Genomic DNA, 22916 nt, shown 5'->3' with positions numbered 1-22916 from the left:
TATATTAAACAATAAATGTTGTGTTTTCATGTAATTTTACTAAATTTACATTTACATTTATGCATTTGGCAGACGCTTTTATCCAAAGCGACTTACATTGCATTCAAGGTACACATTTTTACATTATTGTCATTTCTTAATAAATAAATAAATAAATAGTTTATTTAATTAAATTAAGTATTTGATTATTAAATTAATACATAAATGATTACATTATTTCAGAATAAACGGGTACATTTACTTGTTGTTTTATTGAATTCATTATTTGTTTAATTATTTAGTAATGTGTTCCTCCATAGCGGAGCAGAACTTTTTTCTTGTGGGTGTCCGAGAGCTATTGTGTGATTGGTCAGAAGTGTAAAGTGGGCGTGGCTAATGCGGGAACACGGAGATGTTCGTCACGTTTTCTCGTGAAAAATGTCCTGCCCTGGCCAGAACCAGAACGACCTTTGTTCTTGTTCTTGCCACCTCGAGAATTTTCTTTGTTTCTTTCTGTTCAGTTTTTGACCTTGTAATGTCGCTGACTCCACCCTCATATGTATTCCTGCTTTCGTGTTGTTAACAAGGACATAACAGGACATCTAAGCATGAAACCTCTACAGACAGGTATCACATTTCCTTATAAATACTTTATTTATGTGTGATATGAAATATGCTACTACACTATGGATTAAGTTTAATTCAGAATGTAATTAATACCTATGAGCTGCAGTAAAATCAGCGAGTTTTATGTTGATCTTGTCACAGACAGCAAGTTTAAGTTGTAAGCAACCCACGCAGAATTGTTAGATAAACGTTTTCCATCACGTTGCTCAATACGTATTTCTTAAGCTTCTTTTATATTTTCATTGTATTAAAGACGAGATAATTCAGCTGAGTGGCATGTTTACACTGTAAAAAGAGATGTGTTAAAGCAAGTTGTCCCAGTTTTAACAGTGTGTGTGCTCAGGGCAGGGACGTGCACAGGATTTTTGAGGGGCAGTTGCTCTGACCTAAAAAAGGGAACCCCCCCCACCATGATCTGTCCAATTGCATATTATTGTTATTGCCATTATCATTATTATTTCAATTCCTGCATTTTGGTGCGTTTGAGGCCATTTCCCTTGCCTATACCAATAAAGAACTCAAACCAGTCAATATCAATAGTCTAATAAAAAAAGACAATATTAATTTAACTGCCATCAACAGTTTATGATCGTCCGTTTGTTATACCTTTCCGACAACGTTAAGTCTCACCCGACAACCGCGGCAATCTCCTTCTAGTGCCGCTCATGCAGGCTCAGCCAAGGCGGTTAGAAGGATTTTGGGGGCCCCAAGCAAAATGGACATGGCTAACTTTCTACAGATAAACGGGTAATGATTAAAAAATGTTTGTAAAACTTTAAGAAACCATTTTTAAAACATCTGTAAACATTACATAGATAGACAGACCAAATATTCCTAACACTTTGTTAAGGGTTACTAGTTGGTTTGTAAACTGTCTATAAACATTATCTGGATGGTTATTATGAAGTTGCAACAACAGATGACTATAATACCTGTTAAATAGTTAATAAACAGTACCAGTAAAACATGTGGGTTGTCCTGATACTGTACTTCAAACAAACTTGCAACAGTGTAAAAATTGCCGCACCGAATAAAGTAACTGTTCAAGATCCATTGGTAACTTATAAAAATAATATCATATTTGCATAAACTGTTACTACCAAATATCCCGACACTAGCACATTAAGATAAGCTATGAAAAAAATCATGTTCCTCTGCCTCTTTCTGGTTAAATAATGTTTATAATAATAGTTGATGCTATATTAACTATTCCAGGTTATTTATGCATAGCATAAAATTGCTATAGCTTTGTAATAGGTTTTGATGAAAGTGGCATAGCATGCTATACTAACTATTTTTATGTCATTAAATACGATAAACAGATATTCTGGAACAGATCTGCGTCTTCCTTATCCCGTTAAAAAAACATATTACAGTAAGTAACCATATTCCGTCCGTTCGAAAACAAAGTTGCACTAACTGTTCGTTACAAGCAGCATTTGCCGTCAGGTAACGTTAGCAAACATAAACATATTTTTGCTAGCCTACCTGCTGCAAAATTACACAATTTTTGTACAAATAAAGCTATTTTATATACTGTAATTTATCACTTACCACTATCTTGTTTTTTCTCTTTTTTCTTTTCTGGCTTCCTAAAGCATAATTCGGCTTCATGATCGCCGAGGAGGTTTTGTATTTTGCCGGCAGCAGAGATCGCGTGGTTGAGTGGCTGCTGTCAGCGACGACTGAGAGGGCCCCCTTGAGGGGGATTCCGATTACAGTGTCATTGCACTTTACTGCATTGACTATCAAAGGGGCGCTCAAGCAGTTTGTCGTTGCATTTTATTCTTAACCTGTCGCTGTCTTGAGGCCCCAGGCCAGCTCGGGGCCCCAAGCAATTGCTTGACTTTCACTTTCGGACGGGTACCCGAATATGGAAGTGAACGAGGCTTTGCGATTTTTTTTGTATCTTGGCCTACGTGAAATTCTGCATCCATTGTACGATTTTTTTTATTTATTTTTTTCCACCTCGGAAGGGCAACGTGAGTCGAGAAGGGCATATGGGCAGTTGCCCGGGCAACCTGAGCAACCCCCCTGTGCACGTCCCTGGCTCAGGGACAACACACTTACCGGTATGTCAAATTTAACACAATAAATGTGTAAGTCATTTTAGCACACACATTGTGTCAGGTAAATACATACTCAGATAAAAAAAATATTAAGTGTTTAATCGATATAGAACACGAATACAGTATATAGAGTACAGAACGCATGTGTACACAAAGTACAAGACAAAACTCAATGACTGGAAAGACTCACTGCACTGTACATTATTCAGCTATGTGTTAACCTCTCGTCGACGACACTGCTTTTGAGAAAAAATCATGAAAAGATAACAGCTAACAGAGTTTGCACTTTGACTTCAATGAATGCAGCAACTGATAAGTCTCGTAGAATAATAACTTTAATTTACACAGGCCTGTTTTGTTTGAGTACATAGCTAACATTGATGTTTATTGAGTGTGTGAGGCAAGGCAATTTTATTTGTATAGCACATTTCATACACAATGGCAATTCAAAGTGCTTTACATAAGACATAAGAATACCATGTGTAAGAATTTTACATAAAAACAAGTTTTTAACTCACTTGCACTTTAATGCACCATGCAATTGAAAAAATAAAAAATGATATAGTTTCCTAGACTTTTAGTCTCTTTTGGATTCATTGTGCGGTCAGCCATCTCTTTTGTTTTACATAAAAACAAGGACAATTAAAATAGTTATAGAAATTATATATATATATAATGGTGAGAATTAGTCTGAACGAGCAAGTTTTGTTTTGTAGGCAAGCACCAGTGCCTTGAATTTGATGTGAGCGGCCATTGGCAGTCAGTAGAAACTGATGAAGAGAGGAGAGACGTGTAAGACCATTATAAAATTATGTTTTAAAAACAGCTCAATCTGTGTCGTTTCTTACATTTACATTTACATTTAATCATTTAGCAGACGCTTTTATCCAAAGCGACTTACGAAAAAGGGGAGAGTAATAGAAGCAACGGAACAGACAAGGCCAACAACCTGTAAGAGCTGTAAGAAATCTCAATTAATTAGCACAGTACACAACAATGTTTTTTTTTCTTTTTTCTTTTTTTTTCTGAACCCTTAAGAAAAGGTGTGGTGTTCATATTTTTGTTACTCAGCCAGTGTTCGTGGGTCTGGTGGACCCGCTGCATTTTTGAGTTTTTAATTCAACTCAAACTAAAATGTTATGTTAAAATACTCAACAGATGTTTACTTCATCGCAATTACAAGCAATATAAACAGCATATATCGTTAATATTTTCTCTTTACCTTTGTTAGATCACATTTAAGAATTGCTACCTCGTGTGGGAATGGCAAGGGTAGAAACAAAACTCACTCTTGTTGCTACTTTCTCACACTCACACACAATCTCTCTGTCTCTCTCTCAAACACACACACACACACACTCATGCGCACATATACACATAACACAACCATAACACACACACGCACCCCCCCCCCCCCACACACACACACACACGCACGCATGCACGCATGCACACTTGGATATGTGGTTCCTCTCCATAGCCATACTGGTTTTTCTAATGTACAGACTGTATAATCTATCCCCCTACTAACCATACCCATAAAACTGCCCATCACAGAAAACATTTGACATTTTTTGAATTTCAAAAAACACCATTTAGTATGTTTTAGTGTGAGGACACAGATGTCGTCATATACCATGTTTTGGTTGTAATTCCCATGTCATTATACACATTTGTGTCATAAACCATATACATGAACACACACACACTAACAGCAGGCCCTGACAGGAGGAGGACAGAGTAAAGGTACACAGGACCTACAATTCCCACACTTATATGAGCCCCGGGTCCAGTGGACCCGAACATCCTGTGTGTAATATAAATGTGTAGGGGGGGTGTACAGTGTGTGGTCATTGAAAATGTGTTCTGATATATAGTCCTCACAGAAAATGAGCCAAGGCCAGTGAGTCTCAGTTTGAAAAAATAATTATTCGTATAATTTTTCTTTCGATAAAAAATGAAAACGGGTCCAACAGACCCGAACACCATACAAGGGTTAAAACATCTCTGTGTTTATTTAACGATTTCACATTTCCTTTCCGTTTCCGTTTCCTGTAACTCAACTAATGTGTTATTCCTCTCACACAGAAGTGTGTTGAAACCTTTTACCCACTAATGTCTTTTAGTTCCACAACTTGTGTCAATCAATCAATCAATCAATCAACTTTTACAATGGCGATTGTTTCAAAGCAAACAACTCCACAAACAGCATTACCAGCTTCTAACCAGACTGACTTTATTTCTGTCAGATGTCTACAGATGCTCTTATTGAGATGTTTAATCGTTGTTTTATTGAAGTCATCAGAATCCCGATTAATGGCACCTTTATTTGGGTTGTTGACCCAAATTAGGGTTTGCACCATGATGAGTTTAACAAACTCAGGGTTAAGGGATTAGTTTTGAGTTGACAACCAAATCAGTCCAAACTGGCTTTGTTGGTGCCATGATACTGATCATCAGCTTTCCCTGTCAACTCAGGCTTTGATCCTGAATTTGTGGAGCACGTGCGCATGAAACTGTGACATCAGTAGTGCACAGCCACGTCACATGCCTTTCAACACAGAGAAAGTCTGATTCACTTCTCAAAGAAGAGCCGACTTGATTCAAAACTTTTTGCCAAAAATTAAGAGATTAAAGTATATAAAGAATTTATATGCATTTACACAGAATATTTTTCCATGTGTAACGAAGGCCAGCAAGCCTGTGCGAGTAAACCTCTCTCTGCCCTCAAGAGATGCTAGAGGTTGAAGCCTTTAGCCTCCTTGTTAGAGCATCTGACTCGGAGCGGGTGGTTCGAGCAGGAGGGGTTACACACAAAAGAGGATAAATAAAGAAATAACTTGCTATCACTGAGCACGTTTAAATGCACACCAGTAAGCTGATAACTCATAAATATCAGAAATAACCAAGGGGGTAATCTAGCGCTCGGAAAGTGTTCCACCCATAGGGGCGGCCATTGCTAACCAAGCCATCACCTGATGTTAGCATCCCATTGACTCCCATTCATTTTTGAGTCACTTTGACAGTGAATAACTTTACATCTGAGGCGTTTAAAGACTCCATTTGTCCATTGTTTATTTCTAAAGAAACACGACAATGCATAAAAGGCTCCACTACCTTGTATCTTACACTATCGCCCCGCAGAAGCTGTTTTTGTAAAAATAGGCTAACAATTGCGTCATAACCAATGCGACTCTGTCGCACAGTTGAGAAATTACCGTATAGACAGGAGGAGACGCTCAGAAGCAATCTTTACTGTCTATGAGGCAGTCGGAGGGACGTGGAGACATAAAGTCTGATAAAGTCAAGGGGGAAGAATGGGGAGAAGCCCATAGTGAGCCAAAGGCAACGGGACAAAACATTTAAACAACATGATTCAGATTTCAATTTCCACAACTACTAGAAGACCTACAGCTGTCAGACAGGAGGCTCACGTCACATCTACGTCGTCAAGCTCAGTCTGAGCCTGCACAGTTTGCTCAGCCATCAGGAAGTGAGTGTTTCTAATTGACCTCACTTTCCGTCGTTGAAGTCTATGGGAACGCTCTGTCCATTTCTTTTACTGTCAAACTAGTAAACTGACAATGCAAGTAAACCGCGTTTACATGACTTTATTAATAAGCCAGGTTATTTCCATGTAGTGACATTAAATTAATATCTGTATCTAACTCAAGAGTATTCCTAATGTTACGTCAGTTGTGATGTTAAATAAAGTGTGTCAGCGGGAGATTTGCGGCTAATATTATCCCTCATGCAGTTCCAGATGCAAAGTTTTGACTGAACCTCTTCTACTTCTACTGCATGAGATGAGAACACATTTTAATAATTTTCTGGGTCTTAAAAGAGTCTACGTTTGTGATATATGTTCTATCTTTCATGCAAAACACTCGCTGGATGCATTTAAATCTGCTCTAAGTATGCATTTTTGTCACCTACCACACATGCGCACTTCAATAAGCCATCAGAAAGCAGGTTAATGCGTTAATGCAGGTTAAAACTTGCTTGTAAATGACAGAAGTTACAATGTGACTGGATGATATTTAATTGCTGCCTTTTTATCTTTTCTTTTGAGATTGTAACAAAATTTGTTAAGATTAAACTTTTTTTTATTTTCTTCCAAATGTACTGTATGAGTGTGAGGTGGGAGATACATATCCATGTTTATAACATAGAATATCCAATTAGATAGACTCAAAAGTTTAGGAATATTTTTTTTGTATCGTAACAGGACTAAAATCAAACTGTATTTCATTCATGCATAACAAAATACATATTTTACAATAGTAAGGCAAGTCACTCATCACTGATCTGCTGGTAGATTTTCATACTACAACAGAGAACAAACAACAATTAGTGAAATAAGCAGGACTCAGGACTGTGTGTTAATGACTGTAAATCACTTCAATCTCTTACAGGACGATGAACAGACGTCAGGGGTCAAAGAACCTGCTTGACTGAAGCCTAAACAAAGAGACGGAGGACAAAACTAAATATAAACATGACCACTACTGAAAGCACAGGTGACGAACACAGAGAAATCTGACATCTATATGATTATCTATTGATTTAAAAGTACTTAATTTACATATTCTGTCAAACATATCTACTTAGCACTTACCAGTAGACTTACCATCTACTTACATTTACATTTACTACTTAACATGATGGTTCTATCAGCATCTCTCATCAAAACAATATTTTTACACAAAGACATTTCATTAATTTATGTTAACGCGGGTATACATCAGTTTAAATTGTTTTATTAATAAAAGTTACAGTGCCTTGTGAAAGTATTCGGCCCCCTTGAACTTTGCGACCTTTTGCCACATTTCAGGCTTCAAACATAAAGATATGAAACTGTACTTTTTTTGTGAAGAATCAACAACAAGTGGGACAGAATCATGAAGTGGAATGAAATTTATTGAATATTTCAAACTTTTTTAACAAACCAAAAAACAAATCAAAAACTGAAAAATTGGGCGTGCAAAATTATTCGTCCCCTTTACTTTCAGTGCAGAGAACTCTCCAGAAGTTCAGTGAGGATCTCTGAATGATCCAATGTTGACCTAAATGACTAATGATGATAAACAGAATCCACCTGTGTGTAATCAAGTCTCCGTATAAATGCACCTGCACTGTGATAGTCTCAGGTCCGTTTAAAGCGCAGAGAGCATCATGAAGAACAAGGAACACACCAGGCAGGTCCGAGATACTGTTGTGGAGAAGTTTAAAGCCGGATTTGGATAAAAAATTATTTCCCAAGCTTTAAACATCCCAAGGAGCACTGTGCAAGCGATAATATTAAAATGGAAGGAGTATCAGACCACTGCAAATCTACCAAGACCTGGCCGTCCCTCTAAACTTTCAGCTCATACAAAGAGAAGACTGATCAGAGATGCAGCCAAGAGGCCCATGATCACTCTGGATGAACTGCAGAGATCTACAGCTGAGGAGGGAGACTCTGTCCATAGGACAACAATCAGTCGTATACTGCACAAATCTGGCCTTTATGGAAGAGTGGCAATAAGAAAGCCATTTCTTAAAGATATCCATAAAAAATGTTGTTTAAAGTTTGCCACAAGCCACCTGGGAGACACACCAAACATGTGGAAGAAGGTGCTCTGGTCAGATGAAACCAAAATTGAACCTTTTGGCAACAATGTAAAAAAACGCTATGTTTGGCATAAAAGCAACATAGCTCATCACCCTGAACACACCATCCCCACTGTCAAACATGGTGGTGGCAGCATCATGGTGTGGGCCTGCTTTTCTTCAGCAGGGACAGGGAAGATGGTTAACATTGATGGGAAGATGGATGGAGCCAAATACAGGACCATTCTGGAAGAAAACGTGATGGAGTCTGCAAAAGACCTGAGACTGGGATGGAGATTTGTCTTCCAACAAGACAATGATCCAAAACACAAAGCAAAATCTACAATGGAATGGTTCAAAAATAAACATATCCAGGTGTTAGAATGGCCGAGGCAAAGTCCAGACCTGAATCCAATCGAGAATCTGTGGAAAGAACTGAAAACTGGTGTTCACAAACGCTCTCCATCCAACCTCACTGAGCTCCAGCTGTTCTGCAAGGAGGAATGGGCAAAAATGTCAGTCTCTCGATGTGCAAAACTGATAGAGACATACCCCAAGCGACTTACAGCTGTAATCGCAGCAAAAGATTTAGTGAAAATAGAGCCAATGAAACGATTCTGGCCTGTTTGAGCTTTCTCAATGCCCAGGTCACAAAACTAAAGAGGTAAATTTAAACCCACCTCTCACTTGTGGATTCTGGTCATTTCTTTCCAATAACTATGATGTTTGTTTAAAACTCTCAAGATTAGCATAATAACATGCAAGAAATTAAGAATATTAAATATCTGATTCAACTATTTGCTGTGAGAATTGTTCTGTTTGGGTAAAGCGTGTCAGAAAATAGTAGAGTGGGAAACTTCCTGTTGGGACGAGCAGCGTTTGACAGTGATGCTCTTCCAGATGTTGTAGAGAGAGTGGGAGGAAGTTTGAAGGATAGACACGTGAACATCATCAACAGTCCTTAGTTACTCCAGACAAACATCTCAGATAATCAGTTTGATCAGTTTTTAATGTTGTCCTTCTATCAGTTTCAGAGGGTGAGAAGCTGAATCTGGTCGTGTGCGGGAGTGACGGGCCATTAAAATCCTCCATATCAGAGCAGATCCTGCAGCAGACAGACAGAAGATCAGATGTAGAGCTTCATGGTCGTCAGATCAGTCTTGTGGAGCTTCCAGCTCTTTTCAACACTCAGCTCTCAGAGGAGGAAGTAATGCGTCAGACTCACCGCTGTGTGTCTCTCTGTGATCCTGGAGTTCATGTTCTCCTCTTCATTATTCCTGATGCTCCACTCAATAATGAAGACAAAGCAGAAATGGAGACGATCCAGAGGATCTTCAGCTCAAGGATCAAGAAACACATGATGATCCTCATAATGCAGAATTCAGAGCGTCAGACAGCAGAACTAAATGGAGAATCAAAGACTGTCATTGAGAGTTTTGGAGGACGACATTGCTTCTTTGGTCCCACCACACAAGTGTCTACATTGATGGAAAAAGTTGAGCAGATGCTGAAAGACAACAGACAAGAGTTTTTCTCCACAGAGACATTTTTTGATGTTCAGATGAAAAAACTGCTGCAATATGAAGAGAAGAAGAAGAAAAGGAATCCACTAGAGACACATTTACTTTCAGGTAATAGCTAGAAAACCAGTTTGAGTCATAAACTAAAGAAAACAAATAAAAAAAAAGTAGATTATAAGAAAAAAACAACTGATATGACTAATTTTGGCTATTTACAAAACTACTACAATTCTCTGGAATTTTCTAATTTAATGTTTACTTTTAAAGAGTCTATAAAAATAACTGATTTAGTGTTGTTAAAATGTCCCTATTATGATATTTTAAAGGCCCCATATTTTGTTTTGGTTGTCTTAAACAACATGTTTACATGAGTCAAAGATCAAAAAACACTTTAATTTTCACCACAATCACCACAGTGTTCAATGTTTCTCAAATGACTCGCTGGTGAATCAGTCTCTCTAAATCTCTCCTATCTGCGAACTACTCTGCTCTGATTGGCCAGATGGCCCAGTCTGCGTTTGATTGGTCTACCGCTTACAGTGCATGTTTCGGGACTTCAGCTTTGGAAACTTCCTCAGTTCTCAGCAATTGTGCACTGTAAAGACAGTAAAGATGGGGTCAATTTTACCGTATCAATCTGAGCGCAAGTCTGGTGATGAAACACTGGAAGACATATTTATTCAACCCAAACCTTCATCGCAAAGGACTTCAGGAGGATGTTTTTCAGTGATACGCTACTCATTTTAAAGTACATTATGTTGTATTTCCTCACCATCAGCTTTAACAAGTGTATGTCCATCAACATACCAATGTGAATATTTCTTTATTGCGCAACACGTGGGAACTGTACCAATAACGTCGGATACATTAGCCGAGCACTAACGTGAATGACTAATGTAACGTTTGGAAAAACAAATCTTTCTCCATCCTCTATCTTTACTCAAAGTATAAAGAACGGCAGACAACCTCATTAATAATCACAGTTTTAGGTAACCGTGGCCCACAGCTTATTTGCAGTAGTATTAAGACAGTAATAACGTGAGTTAGCCAGTTATACCTACACAATATAAAACATCTCGGGTTGCATATGTAACCCTCATGCCCTGAAGGAGGGAACGGAGATGTCACGTCGGGGACCATCGAATAGGAATCTCGCACGAGAGAGCCAATCTACTTCGAGTGTAACTAAATGAGCTAATGTACATTGGCATGCAATGATTGCACCAGCTGCTCATGTCAAGCAGCGCAGGTATAAATGAGACACAGGTGCTTGCATCAAATTTGCATCAAATTACTCGGCTCCATTGCTGTGGAGCCGAGTACTTGAAATGGCAGCCCTGCAGGGTACAGAAGAATTGGTGACAGGACGTGGCGTCTCCATTCCCTCCTTCAGGGAATGAGGGTTACATATGCAACCAAGTTGTTTTATATTGTGTAGGTATAACCGGCTGACTCACGTTATTACTATCTTAATACTACTGCAAATCGGTATTCCCATTCAGTCGGTCACTCCCGACAAATAGGAATCCCTACCAAAGAGCCATGGCCTCTGCCCCCTTCCAGTGCCTCACACAGAGAAGTCCATCACTGCTGTCCCACATGAGCTGTCTTATTGGATAACACTGGGAAAGCATGCCCTAGTGGGAGGGAACACTGCGGAACCCAAATCATACCTTTCTTTGTAGAAAGTGATTTCAGGGCGAACCATCCATCATTCAGCTCCGAAGCACCTCTGTGCCTCATTTATACCTGTGCTGCATGGCATGAGCAGCTGGTGCAATCATTGCATGCCAATGTGCATTGGCTCGTTTAGTTATACTCAAAGTAGATTGGCTCTCGAGAGCGAGATTCCTATTCATCGGTACTGCGACGTGGCGTCAGGAGTGGCCGACTGAATGGGAACACATTTTATTTTGAACACCCAGTAGAAAATCAATAATAAATCATACTTACAGGTTGTGATTCCGAGGAGCAAGCTGGTCCAAATAAACTGGGTACTGACCCATCTTTCAAGAGCATGCATTTTGTAAATCCCGTGTTGTCCTCATGACATCTGTAACTTCTGTAGCTCATGTGTCCATTGTGCTAACACAAGGATTTCAAGCCTTAATTGAAGAAAATGTATGAAGAGATGGTGTATCACTGAATTGCTCCACCAGTCCATAACCCTTTGGGTGTATTTTTTTATCCATAAGAGATGAAACATCACTAAACTAATTCAAATTGGCATTACACTACAGGTGCAAAATTTTGTTTGCCATTTTTACCTCTGATGCTTTATTAAATTAAACATGTTGATGCACTTCCTCTTTTACAGATTCAGCAGAGAGTGAAGATGATCTTAGGATTGTGCTGCTGGGAAAAACTGGAGTTGGGAAAAGTGCAACAGGAAACACAATCTTAGGAAGAGATGCGTTTAAGGCAGAATTATCCCACCAGTCAATAACGAAAGAGACTCAGAGAGAAACAGCTGAAACCAATGGCCGACACATTGCTGTAATCGACACTCCAGGACTGTTTGATACTGAACTTACCAATGAGGAGATCCAGAGAGAAATCAGCAACTGCATCTCCATGATCCTGCCTGGACCGCACGTGTTCATCATTGTGCTCAATTTAGGACAACGATTCACTGCAGAAGAAGCAACATCAGTAAAGATCATCCAAGAGACGTTTGGTCAAAACTCTTTGATGTTCACCATGGTGCTCTTCACCAGAGGAGATTATCTGAAGAACAAAACCATTGAAGAGTTTATAGGAAAACCTGGATCTGCGATCAGAAACCTGATTGAAGCGTGTGGAAACAGATATCATGTGTTCAATAATAATCAGACTGGAGATCGAACACAGGTGTCTGATCTACTGGAGAAGATAGACGCCATGGTGAAGGCAAACGGAGGGAGTTTCTACTCATGTAAAAGATTCAGACAGATGGAGAGAGAGAAACAAGAACAACAGATGAAGAGCCTGATGGATAGAGTGGAGCAACTAAACAGAGAAAGAGAAGAACTGATGAACAAACTAGAAGAGAACAAAAGAATGAAGGTAATAATGGATGAAGAAAGACAGAATCTTGATAAAGAGCGAAAGAGAAGGAAAGAAGAGGATAAAATAAGAGAAAGAGAGAAATGCATTTCTGATGAACAAATTCAGAGACTCAAGAGTCAAATGGATGGAATAATCAGAGAGAAAGAGGGAATAGAAAGAGAGAAACTAGCACAACTAGAGGATTTAGAAAAGAGACTGAAAGAAGAAAGAAACATGAGAGAAGCTCAACAAATGACTTTCAATGAGAATTTGAAATCAATTGAAAAACAGCACGAAGAGGAACAAAAACATTTTGAAGAGAAAATGGAATATTATAAACGTTATGAAGATGAACTAAAGAGAAGACGAGTGGAGTGGAAAGAGGAATGTGAAAGAGAGAAAGAGAACATGATCAATAAGTTCTACAAGGACACTGATGATTCAATACAGGTGGGTGTTCATCTCACTTTTGCTCTTTCAAGTTTGTACTTTTAGGGATAGTATTTGGACCAGTGGTCTCAAACTCAATTCCAGGAGGGCCACAGATCTGCACAGACAGTTTAGCTCCAACCAGCTTCAACTCACAACTGCTTGGATGTTTCAAAGTAATCCTGAGGACCTTGAGTACCTGGATCAGGTGTTTGATTAGGATCGGAGCAAACTGTGCAAAGGAATTGAGTTTGAGACCACTGGTTTAGACCAATAAAGTCAGACAATGAAAGTGATTGAGATATTAAGAAAACTATTCTTTCCCAAGTATTTGCCTATTTGATATTTTTGTTTTGTTTTTTATTCCTAAAGAACAAATCATATAGAAAACTGGAAACCGAATACAGCAAGTGGACCTTTAGGCTTCGCAGTGCCATGATGGAAACTGAGATTAAACTACACAACAAAATAGAAAATGAAGCAATTCACAAGATTGAAGAAACTGATCTTCAAAGAGAACTGAAGACGACAAGTGAAGAAGTGGAGAAATCTATGTCTGATTTCTTTGAGAAAGACAAAGATAAAGATACACTGATTCAATGGAAAAGATCATTTGAAATAAAAATCAAAGAGATTCAGGAAGACTCTGTGAGAGAAACAAAGAGGAAACTAAATGAGTTTCTTCAGCAGCGAGGCATGAAGAAAGAGATTGATGCTCAGAGGACAATTCATGAAAACACTCTCTATGAAAAGAGCAAAGAACTTGCCTTAAAACTCAAAGACAAACCAAATGATGAAGAAACACTGAAGAAAGAGTTTGATTTGTTCTGGGAAAAGAGTCTGAAGAAGATCATTAAAGACACTCCTCCAATTAAAGACATTGACATAATGAGAGATGTGAGAGAGATCCTAAATGACACATATGAAGAACGTCTCCCTGTACACCACTGGAGGGAGAGGAGGGATATCCTTATTGTTCTGAATTATTTGGATTACGTAAAGATAAAGACATCTAGTGGATTTAAAGGAGCTTTGACAAATATTATAAGATCAACTATGAAGAACCTTGATCACACTCTATCAAAAGAGGATCAAGCCCAAATAAAATCATTAGTCACAGATATTGTTCAGCAAACCGACAAAATGATTCAGTCTTTTAACATTTCAATGATGGGATACAACATCAGCTGCATCCAACAGATCACAGGTTACATCAAGGCAAGCGTGATGCAACATGAGGAAGAATCAGTGAAATATAAGTTCCAGAATCAATTCTTCATTGATTTGGTTTATTCCATCTGTAAGAGATCAAACAAGATGATCACTGACCAACACAACATGTTCAGGGAAGCCAATAGCCCTGCAATATATGTTGAGAAGAAGAGAGAAGAGTACTATAGTGTTTTCAAGAAATACTATCATGGAGCCACATCAGCTGCCATTTTTGGAGAGATCATCTGTCAGAAACTGAAAGAGCCCATTGAGCAGAGCGTCTACAAGAAGACTGCCAGAGAACTGGCTGGTGAAATGAGAACAAACTGCGAATCACTGAATGGAAACAGATCAAAACTGGAGAAACACATCCTGAAGAGACTGGCAGAAGAGGAGGACTTTGACAAATACATGAACTACATTAAAACCCCCAGAGATCACTTCAAGAGTTTCATCAGAGATGAAGTCAGTCGGTATATCACACAGTTCAGTGTCAGTGTTTTACTCAAGATGAGGAAGAGCATTAAACTCCTGCAGCAGAAGATCATGAAAGCAGCTCATGAATCTACTGAACATGTTCAAGAGAACAGAGGAAATGTTGGTTTGTGGTTGAAGAGTTTCACACAGCGGCTCTCAGATGAGCTGATCTTCTCTGAAAAAGACCTTAGTGGAGTAAAATATGTGGATGATTTCAGCATGCTAGAAGATGAGATAAGACAAGAACTTCCTGCTATAATGTCTGACATCTGCAATAGATTCAATGCAGAGTCATTTTCAGTAAATCTGGACCATAAGTTCAGACCGGATGAGCTTCTGATCGATCACTTCTGTCAGTGCTGTTGGGTTCAGTGTCCGTTCTGTAGAGCCGTCTGCACCAACACCATTGAAGACCATCATGGAGATCACAGTGTTTTATGCCATCGTGTAAGAGGAATTAATGGCACATGTTACGAATTAACACGGAATCTCTGTGCTGATACTTGCACAGATTTAGTGGAAAGTGATCAGCATTTTAACACATCCGGTGGAAGGTTTCCATATAAAGAATACAGAAGAGCAGGAGGAATTTATGCGAAGTGGAGCATAGTTTCCACTGACTTCTTTGATCAGATGTACTGGAAGTGGTTTGTGTACAGATTCCAGAAAGATCTGGAAAAATACTACAGTAAAATTTTTGAGGGGACTGGTGAGATACCAGATGAATGGAGAAAATACTCAAAACAAGAAGCTATTGAGAGTTTAGATTATGGTTTACAATGGAAAGGAGAGACGTTTTGCACCATCCTTTAGTAAGAAATTAGATTCTATCACATTCATTAGAGCGATAAAATATTGATAAAGCTCAAAATAATGATATATACACTAGAGGTTGAACAACTTCAGATTTTTTCGTCATTTATGTGATGAAAGTCGAGTCGACATCGACTAGTCGCTGATGACATCATTAATGAACAAGTAACCCTGAACCTTGAGCTGAGACGCGAACGCAGGTTCACTTATCATGGGAACTCGCATTGAGTCGGATCACTGCGGGAACGCCTCTGCGTGATTGTGTCATGAAGCAAACGTGAAATCTGTCCAATAGTGTGACGGTACGTCCTAGGTGAGTGAATTCATTGACCAGGAAACTGTAAAGCACCCCCGGACCAAACAGCGTTAGCTTCTGTGTCTTCACAAGCGCTCTATATGAATTGTCAGTCTATTTGATGTGTGTTTGTCTCTCTGAGAAAAAAAAAAAAGAAAGAAGTATGGCGAATAAGCAGCAGCATACATAAGCAATGTATCACTCCCTGCACTCATTATATCACGAGTGGGGATTAGAGGTCTTCACGGCTAAAATAATTTGTACCCGAACCTGAAGAGACCCGCAATGTTCCACACAGAACCGACCCGGACCCGTCTACTATTTCAAAATAGTAGACGGAACCTGTGCAGATCCGAGAAATGGGAAAAATATAGCACCCGGAACCGACACGGACCCGTCTATTATTTGATAGCTGGAACCGAACCCGCCTGGACCCGACTATCTCATATTCCACTATAAACTGCTCTTGACAAGGCAATAAACAAGCTGTGAAAAATACCTTTGTCTCAGCCTACCTAACGTTATAGCCGTTGTCTCCCTTCCTTGTACCTGATTGTGATGTATTACAATATTCCTCTCTTGTTGTTCCAAGCATGCTTGATTCACTCATCGATTCACTCAAGCTCAGGTTGCAATAGAAACATGACGCGCTTGAGACTGCACTCACGCATTAGCTGGAGCAACCTGAGATATTTGCTTTTTTATGCAATTTGAGTGTTACAGAAAACATTTATGTGACAGTTCACCTGAAGTCTTGTTGCTGATTTGAAATATATTGTTGAGTACATTTACTGTGCGCTTGCATTAAATCAGCCCGCTTTCTAAACGGCTGAGAGAGCACGAGCGAAAGAGAGTTTGTGTTTTTTTTTTTTTTATATTTCTAAACCTTGTTTCCCGGCTTAACTTTTCTAATCCTAATTTAGCAATTTGCAAGTTTTATAAAACACACAAGCTGTGTTGACTATCATGGCCAGGTGTTCTCCGAGTCCTATATTACATAGGCTACAACTTTAAACAGACCCGGCTGACCATTTAAAATATAGACCCGAACATGTACGGGTCCCGGGTCGGATCCTGGGTCCACGGGTCTCGGGGACCCCGTGAAGACCTCTAGTGGGGATACACATGAACTCTGTGTATTGTGTTTGGGATCGGAGCATGCCCAGGCAGCCCTCGAGTGGGCTGGCTGTGAGCATTGTGAGAAGCTATCGATGAAAACTCTTCGATCCCGCCGAGCACTCTTTGAGGAGTATGCTTCGGCTCGCGTTCCTCAGGGCTTGGGTCCCTCTGTTGCCATCCAGTTCCTCGGAACTGGAATGCTGATGGACCTGCACTTCAGCACGAGCAGAAGAAACCGCTGAGCGTGTTTCTACCTCATGAACTGAAGCGTCAGATCAGGCGGGTAAGTGCAGAGATAAGGGATTACCAGTCTCTAACCCCGCCGCCAGATCCATCTGCGATCCCCAGGACGCGAGCCTTCGCGGTGCCTCGGTGTGAGCCAGGATGATGATATTTCGCCACCTAACACACACGCTCAAGGGCAGCTTTTGGAGGTTGTGACTCGCGCTGTGGCCAGGTTAAGCTTCGACTGGCCAGCCGAGAAACAGGAAGCCCATCAGGCAAGCAAATTAGACGAGCGCTTCCTGCCGTCAAGATCGCAACCTCCAAAGCGGGCCTTACTGTTTTTTCCACAGTAAGACAAAACCAGCATCGTTTAGAGTCTTGAACCCCGCAACTTCTGAGTATTCCAACATTGTGGGGTAGAAAGACACGGTTACGCTGCGATGCCTCGGGTGGAAGAGACATTGGGAGCTATCTCTCCCCTGAGTCAGCATCGTCACTGAGAGCCCCGCAGCTGCCCACTAAGCCAGTGAGAACAACATCAGCATTAGTGAGCAGGGCATATTCGGCAGCAGGTCAGGTGGCCGCATGTTTACACACTGTAGTGGTTTTACAAGCATATCAGGCTGACCTGCGGAAGGATATTGATGATGAGTGTGAGGATGTTGGGAGAGAAATGATTGCAGTAATTAGGAGAGCCGCTGAATTTGTCTCTCCGGGCCACCAAGGAGACGGCCAATTCCATCGGCCGGTCTATGGCAGCCCTGGTGGCCACAGAAAAACATTTATGGTTAGGCCAGCCTGTTTAGGCGATTCTGTTAATACGGTCGTCGAGAGGTTTCAAGAAGCTAAAAAACATGCGGCCGCATTCCAACATTTTCTCTCACTTGGACCTATGGCGACGTGGGCATTTCGTTCCCACAGCGGTCCGATGCTGCGTGAGTTCCCTCGATAAGGGAACATCTCAGGTTACGCATGTAACCATGGTTCCCTGAGAGGGAACGAGACGCTGCGTCGCTTTGCCATACTCCCGGCATGCCTGTGACTGACTTGTTTGACTTTTTCAGTAGCTAACGCTGTTTGGTCCGGGGATGCTTTATAGTTTCCTGGTTGATGACATCACCCGCCTGTGACGTATCGTCACACTATTGGACGGATTACACGAGTGCTTCATGACACAACCATGCAGAAGCGTTCCCACAGTGTTCCGACACAGCATCTCGTTCCCTCTCAGGGAACCATGGTTACGTAACCTGAGACGTTTTCTTGTGCACAGCGCTGCCCATAAGGTTATTGCTCTTACTACATAACAGCTTTTGTATCAGTTATTTTGTCTTTGGGTCGTTATATTTCTCTCAGAGATGTAAATTTGTATTTCTCTGTCATGTTTTCTATATCACATTAATTTCACTGTGTCTTTGTTCATTTTGTACATTGTCTTTACGTTTTAGAAGTAGTTTGGCTATAGACTAGACCTGTTTTAGACAGACTAATGAACTGTAATAGTGCCATCTATTGATGATGCTTCATAACAGCAACTGATGTGGATTCTCAAATTTGATTAACCAAGTACAAAGATTCATCTGTCGTCCCTTTATAGAGCATGTAGCAGCCAGTTAAATGTACTTTCTGAAGTTATCATTTATGCGGTAAGTTAACCGTCACTGTGTTTTGTTTTTAAAGATATATTGTAATTAATCACTGGAGACATTTCAACCATAGTGTATTGGTGTGATAAACTTTTGGTTGTAGTTGTTTTTTTGTTTTATTCAAATCATAATCATAATTGTAATGATTAATGTATTAGATACCAGCATATATTTAAGACTCATTTCCTTTACTTTTCCTGTTTCCTTTTTAATCTTCTGCTTTTTAGAACAACTGTATAATATTTTTGTTTTCATTCCTGTAATATTATACTCAATTCAGGATGGAGGAGAAGAGTCCAGCGGTTTAATTTAAGCCTTATGAAGCATATAATCAAAGTTGTCTTAAATAACTACAGTATATTCTTTTAAAGAAGAGCTGATTACTTTGGAACAAAGACAATAAAACACTTTTTTTCCCCACAAGATTTTCCCACAATTGTTTCAATGGATGTCTCTTCAGCTCAAAAGCCTGCATTCACCATTCACCGCGCCTCCCTGTATTAATGTCTGGTATAGTATATTACCCTATGTAATTTGTTTAAAACAGCTGAATTAACACGTATTTAAAAAAATAATAATGATGTCTTACATACAATGTACCCTACAAGTTAGCATATTTGACTTTTAGTTTGAGCTACAGATTTAAACAACAACATATGACCGAAAAATAAACCTGAAATAGAAAAAAGAAATCTTACGCCGACGGTGTCAATGTGATCCACAAGGGGGCATAATTTTCCAACTTTAACACGCTCATGTATCGGGATGTAGTAGGCTAATAATCAAGCGTTTGCTTTGCAACAGTTGATTAATTTACAGAGAGTGTATAAAACCTTTGTAAATTGTGTAATACTAAGCTTTATTGAATAGTGTCAATTCATCCACGACAGTCCAGGCGCATTTCAGATTTTCAGTGATATTTTGAGTGTGAATAACGGATACGATAAAGGCAATGACAGACAGGCCTTTACATTATTTTGTAGGCTACTGCAGGAATGTTATTGCAAGTGACTTGTCGAGTCACTGTTTACCAAAACATTATAATAATAATTGTAGGCTTCTATATTCCTAGAGAGTCAATGTGAATTCAACTTCTTCTAAAAGCCCCACACGTGTTGTAAGACAGTTGAAGTGAAAACGAAAGCGCTCACGTCTATGGCGGACACAAACGTCCGTCATCACGTGACCGCGCTCCGGTGCGCACGGACTCGGCTGGCCGGGCTCCAGAGCGCGCGCCACCGGAGCGCGAGATTATTACCGCGCGTGCTTTAGTCCCATCACCGAATGACAGCGGAGGGACGGATAATTCAAGGGAGTCCGAAGATGCACTTTAGGCTCTAATTTTGGACTTCATTTCGCCTGTCCAGTGGGGATGAATATCTGTCCCAGACGCGCGGAAAACATCGTCCCATATGTTGCGTTTATGAACGCGGTTCAAACTAAACTGAGCGGCTAAGAAAACTTGCCTCATCAAGGGAGTTCACACGGGGTTTGGCAGAAGCGGCTCCGTGGATTTGCTCTTAATGACCGAGTATTAGCTTGAGTATTTTGGCGTTATGCTGAGTCGTTAGTGAGACTGAAGCTGCTCAGGTGAAGCATCGGCGTCTCCGCTCCCTGACACCTGAGATGGCCGTCAACATCAGCGGCTCCATGCGTGTAAGTCTAGACCATCTGTGCCTCCTGTCAATGAGCTGTGCTCTGATGCACTTCACATTATCTATTTTTTATTTGTGTGTGTGTGACTGTGTGTGTGTGTGTGCACTTGAATACGTGTAAAATGACACTCAACAGATAGAATGAACACATTCTGCTTCCTCCTAAAACTTTAATAAGGGCTGTCGAGAGCAATATTTTTCAGGATTGGTTTATTTACATTTTTTTCTTGTAAGTCTGGCAAACGGTCTGCGAAAGGTTAATATTGGCCAGAAAACTTAAGGATGTACCAATCAGGCATAACATTATGACCTAATATTGTGTTGGTCCCCCGTTTGCTGCTAAAACATCCCTGACCTGTCGAGGCATGGACTCCACTAGACCCCTGAAGGTGTGCTGTGGTATCTGGCACCAATATGTTAGTAGCAGATCATTTAAGTTCTGTAAGTTGTGAGGTGGGGCCTCCATGGATCGGACTTGTTTGTTCAGCGCATCCCACAGATGCTCGACTGGATTGAGATCTGGGGAATTTGGAGGCCGAGTCAACGCCTCAAACTCGTTGTGCACCTCAAACCATTCCTGAAGCATTTGTGCTTTGTTACTTTGGTGCTATGCCGCCCCATACACAACAAACTGAGCTGCTCTGTGTATTCTGACAGCTTTCTATCAGAACCAGCATTAACTTCTGGAGCAGTTTGAGCTCCAGTATCTCGTCTGTTTGATCGGACCACACAGGCCAGCCTTCGCTCCTCACGTGCATCAATGAGCCTTGGCGGCCCATGACCCTGTGGCCGGTTCTCCACTGTTCCTCTTGGAGCACTTTTGATAGAGACTGACCACTGCAGACCGGGAACAGCCCACAAGAGCTGCAGTTTTGGAGATGCTCTGACCCAGTCGTCTAGCCGTCACAATCTGGCCCTTGTCAAACTCACTAAAATCCTTAAGCTTGCCCATTTTTCCTGATGTTATGCCTGATTGTATACGTGTGTGTGTGTGTGTGTGTGTGTGTGTGTAACCCATATATGTAATTTTATTATGTGCTTTTCTGTTTAGCTTTCTTTTATTTGTATTCAGCTTAAACTTATTTCAGGTAGTTTCCAATGCAACATTTCTCATTTTTGCTTAAATTCTTAATCTTGCGTTTATATTTCATTTCAGTTGATGAAAACGACTTTTAGTTTTAAAGAACATAAAATACTATATCTACTCAATTAAACTGTGGCAACAGATCACAAGCAATATTATAAATTAAATTCAACAAATAAGAATTAAAGGGATAGTTCACCTTAAAAAGGAAAATTCTGTCATCCTTTACTCACCCTTAAGTTGTTTCAAACCTCTATGAATTTCTTTCTTCAGCTGAACACAAGGGGAGATATTTTGAAGAATGTCAGTAACCAAACAGTTAACTGCAGCCATTGACTTCTATAGTAGGAAAAAAAAATACTATGGAAGTCAATGGTTACTGACATTCTTCAAAAAATCTTCCCTTGTGTTCAGCTGAAGAAAGAAACTCATACAGGTTTGAAACTACTTGAGGGCGAGTAAAGGATGACAGAATTTTCACTTTAAAGGGAACTATCCCTTTAAGTTAGAATGAGTCATGATTCATTCATTGAAAGTCAACCGTTTAAAATGAGTTTCTGCAAATTGCACACATATGAATAACAGACAGACAGATAACAGGAAACTCTTTATTTTGTATTGTCAACATTAAATACACCTGATGATAATGAGCAGAAATACGGAAGGAAAGAGAAACACAAGAACTGATTACTGAAAATACATTAAATCTCTCTTATTACTAACCAGATTAGAGCTGCAACTAACGATTATTTTTTCTGTCGACTAATCTAACGATTATTTTTTCGATTAGTCGACTAATCTAACGATTAATTTTTTAACCCTTTGAAATTTTTCAAAATTCTGTGGCACCCCCTCACATAAGTTACGCTAGAGGTGTAACAGTACAGACTGCTCACAGTTCTCTTTGTATCACGGTTTTAGGTTCACGTTTCAGTACAGTTCGGTATTTGCTATGTTCAGGGGAAAAAGGACTACTGTCAAATGAAAATAAAGAAAATAAGAACAGATAACTTAAATAGAAGCAGCAGCACAAATAAATACTATTGAGCAAAGATGAGAATAAAATAAACAATGCTTTTCAGGATTTTCAGGTAGGTCTAACATTAGTTTTTAGGTAGAGAAATGGAATGAAGTAATCAAAAGTAAA

The 22916-nt window shown here is 39.9% G+C and overlaps 2 protein-coding genes across 4 annotated transcripts in view; both read left to right on the top strand.

Moving 5' to 3' along the window:
- Positions 1 to 374: 374 nt before the first annotated feature.
- On the top strand, positions 375 to 16651 carry LOC137091545 (interferon-induced very large GTPase 1). 3 transcript variants are annotated; one of them, XM_067456096.1, is made up of 6 exons: positions 375 to 606; positions 3392 to 3467; positions 7091 to 7195; positions 9296 to 9898; positions 12105 to 13264; positions 13616 to 16651. In XM_067456096.1, exons 3-6 carry the CDS (start codon positions 7174 to 7176, stop codon positions 15743 to 15745), a joined length of 3915 nt encoding a protein of 1304 aa, XP_067312197.1. In that variant the 5' UTR covers positions 375 to 606; positions 3392 to 3467; positions 7091 to 7173; the 3' UTR covers positions 15746 to 16651. The 3 variants fall into 3 exon arrangements, with proteins under 3 accessions (XP_067312197.1, XP_067312188.1, XP_067312178.1); XM_067456087.1 differs by lacking the exon at positions 3392 to 3467; XM_067456077.1 differs by lacking the exons at positions 3392 to 3467; positions 7091 to 7195.
- Positions 16652 to 20230: 3579 nt separating this feature from the next.
- pkn1b (protein kinase N1b) overlaps positions 20231 to 22916 on the top strand; it is an 84193-nt gene continuing 81507 nt past the window's right edge. Inside the window, exon 1 of the mRNA XM_067455945.1 lies at positions 20231 to 20686. Coding sequence (XP_067312046.1) covers positions 20657 to 20686 — 30 coding nt within the window. The 5' untranslated portion in view covers positions 20231 to 20656. The remainder of the gene's footprint in view (positions 20687 to 22916) is intronic.

This window comes from Pseudorasbora parva, chromosome 2 (genome assembly GCF_024679245.1).
Source record: "Pseudorasbora parva isolate DD20220531a chromosome 2, ASM2467924v1, whole genome shotgun sequence".
Taxonomy (NCBI): domain Eukaryota; kingdom Metazoa; phylum Chordata; class Actinopteri; order Cypriniformes; family Gobionidae; genus Pseudorasbora; species Pseudorasbora parva.
This window is presented reverse-complemented; position numbering and strand designations above follow the sequence as displayed.

Coding starts and splice junctions, on each gene's coding strand:
- LOC137091545 (XM_067456077.1), top strand. CDS start 537: ATGTATTCCTGCTTTCGTGTTGTTAACAAGGACATAACAGGACATCTA. Junction 607..9,295: donor CATGAAACCTCTACAGACAG/GTATCACATTTC, acceptor TCCTTCTATCAG/TTTCAGAGGGTGAGAAGCTG. Junction 13,265..13,615: donor ACACTGATGATTCAATACAG/GTGGGTGTTCAT, acceptor TTATTCCTAAAG/AACAAATCATATAGAAAACT.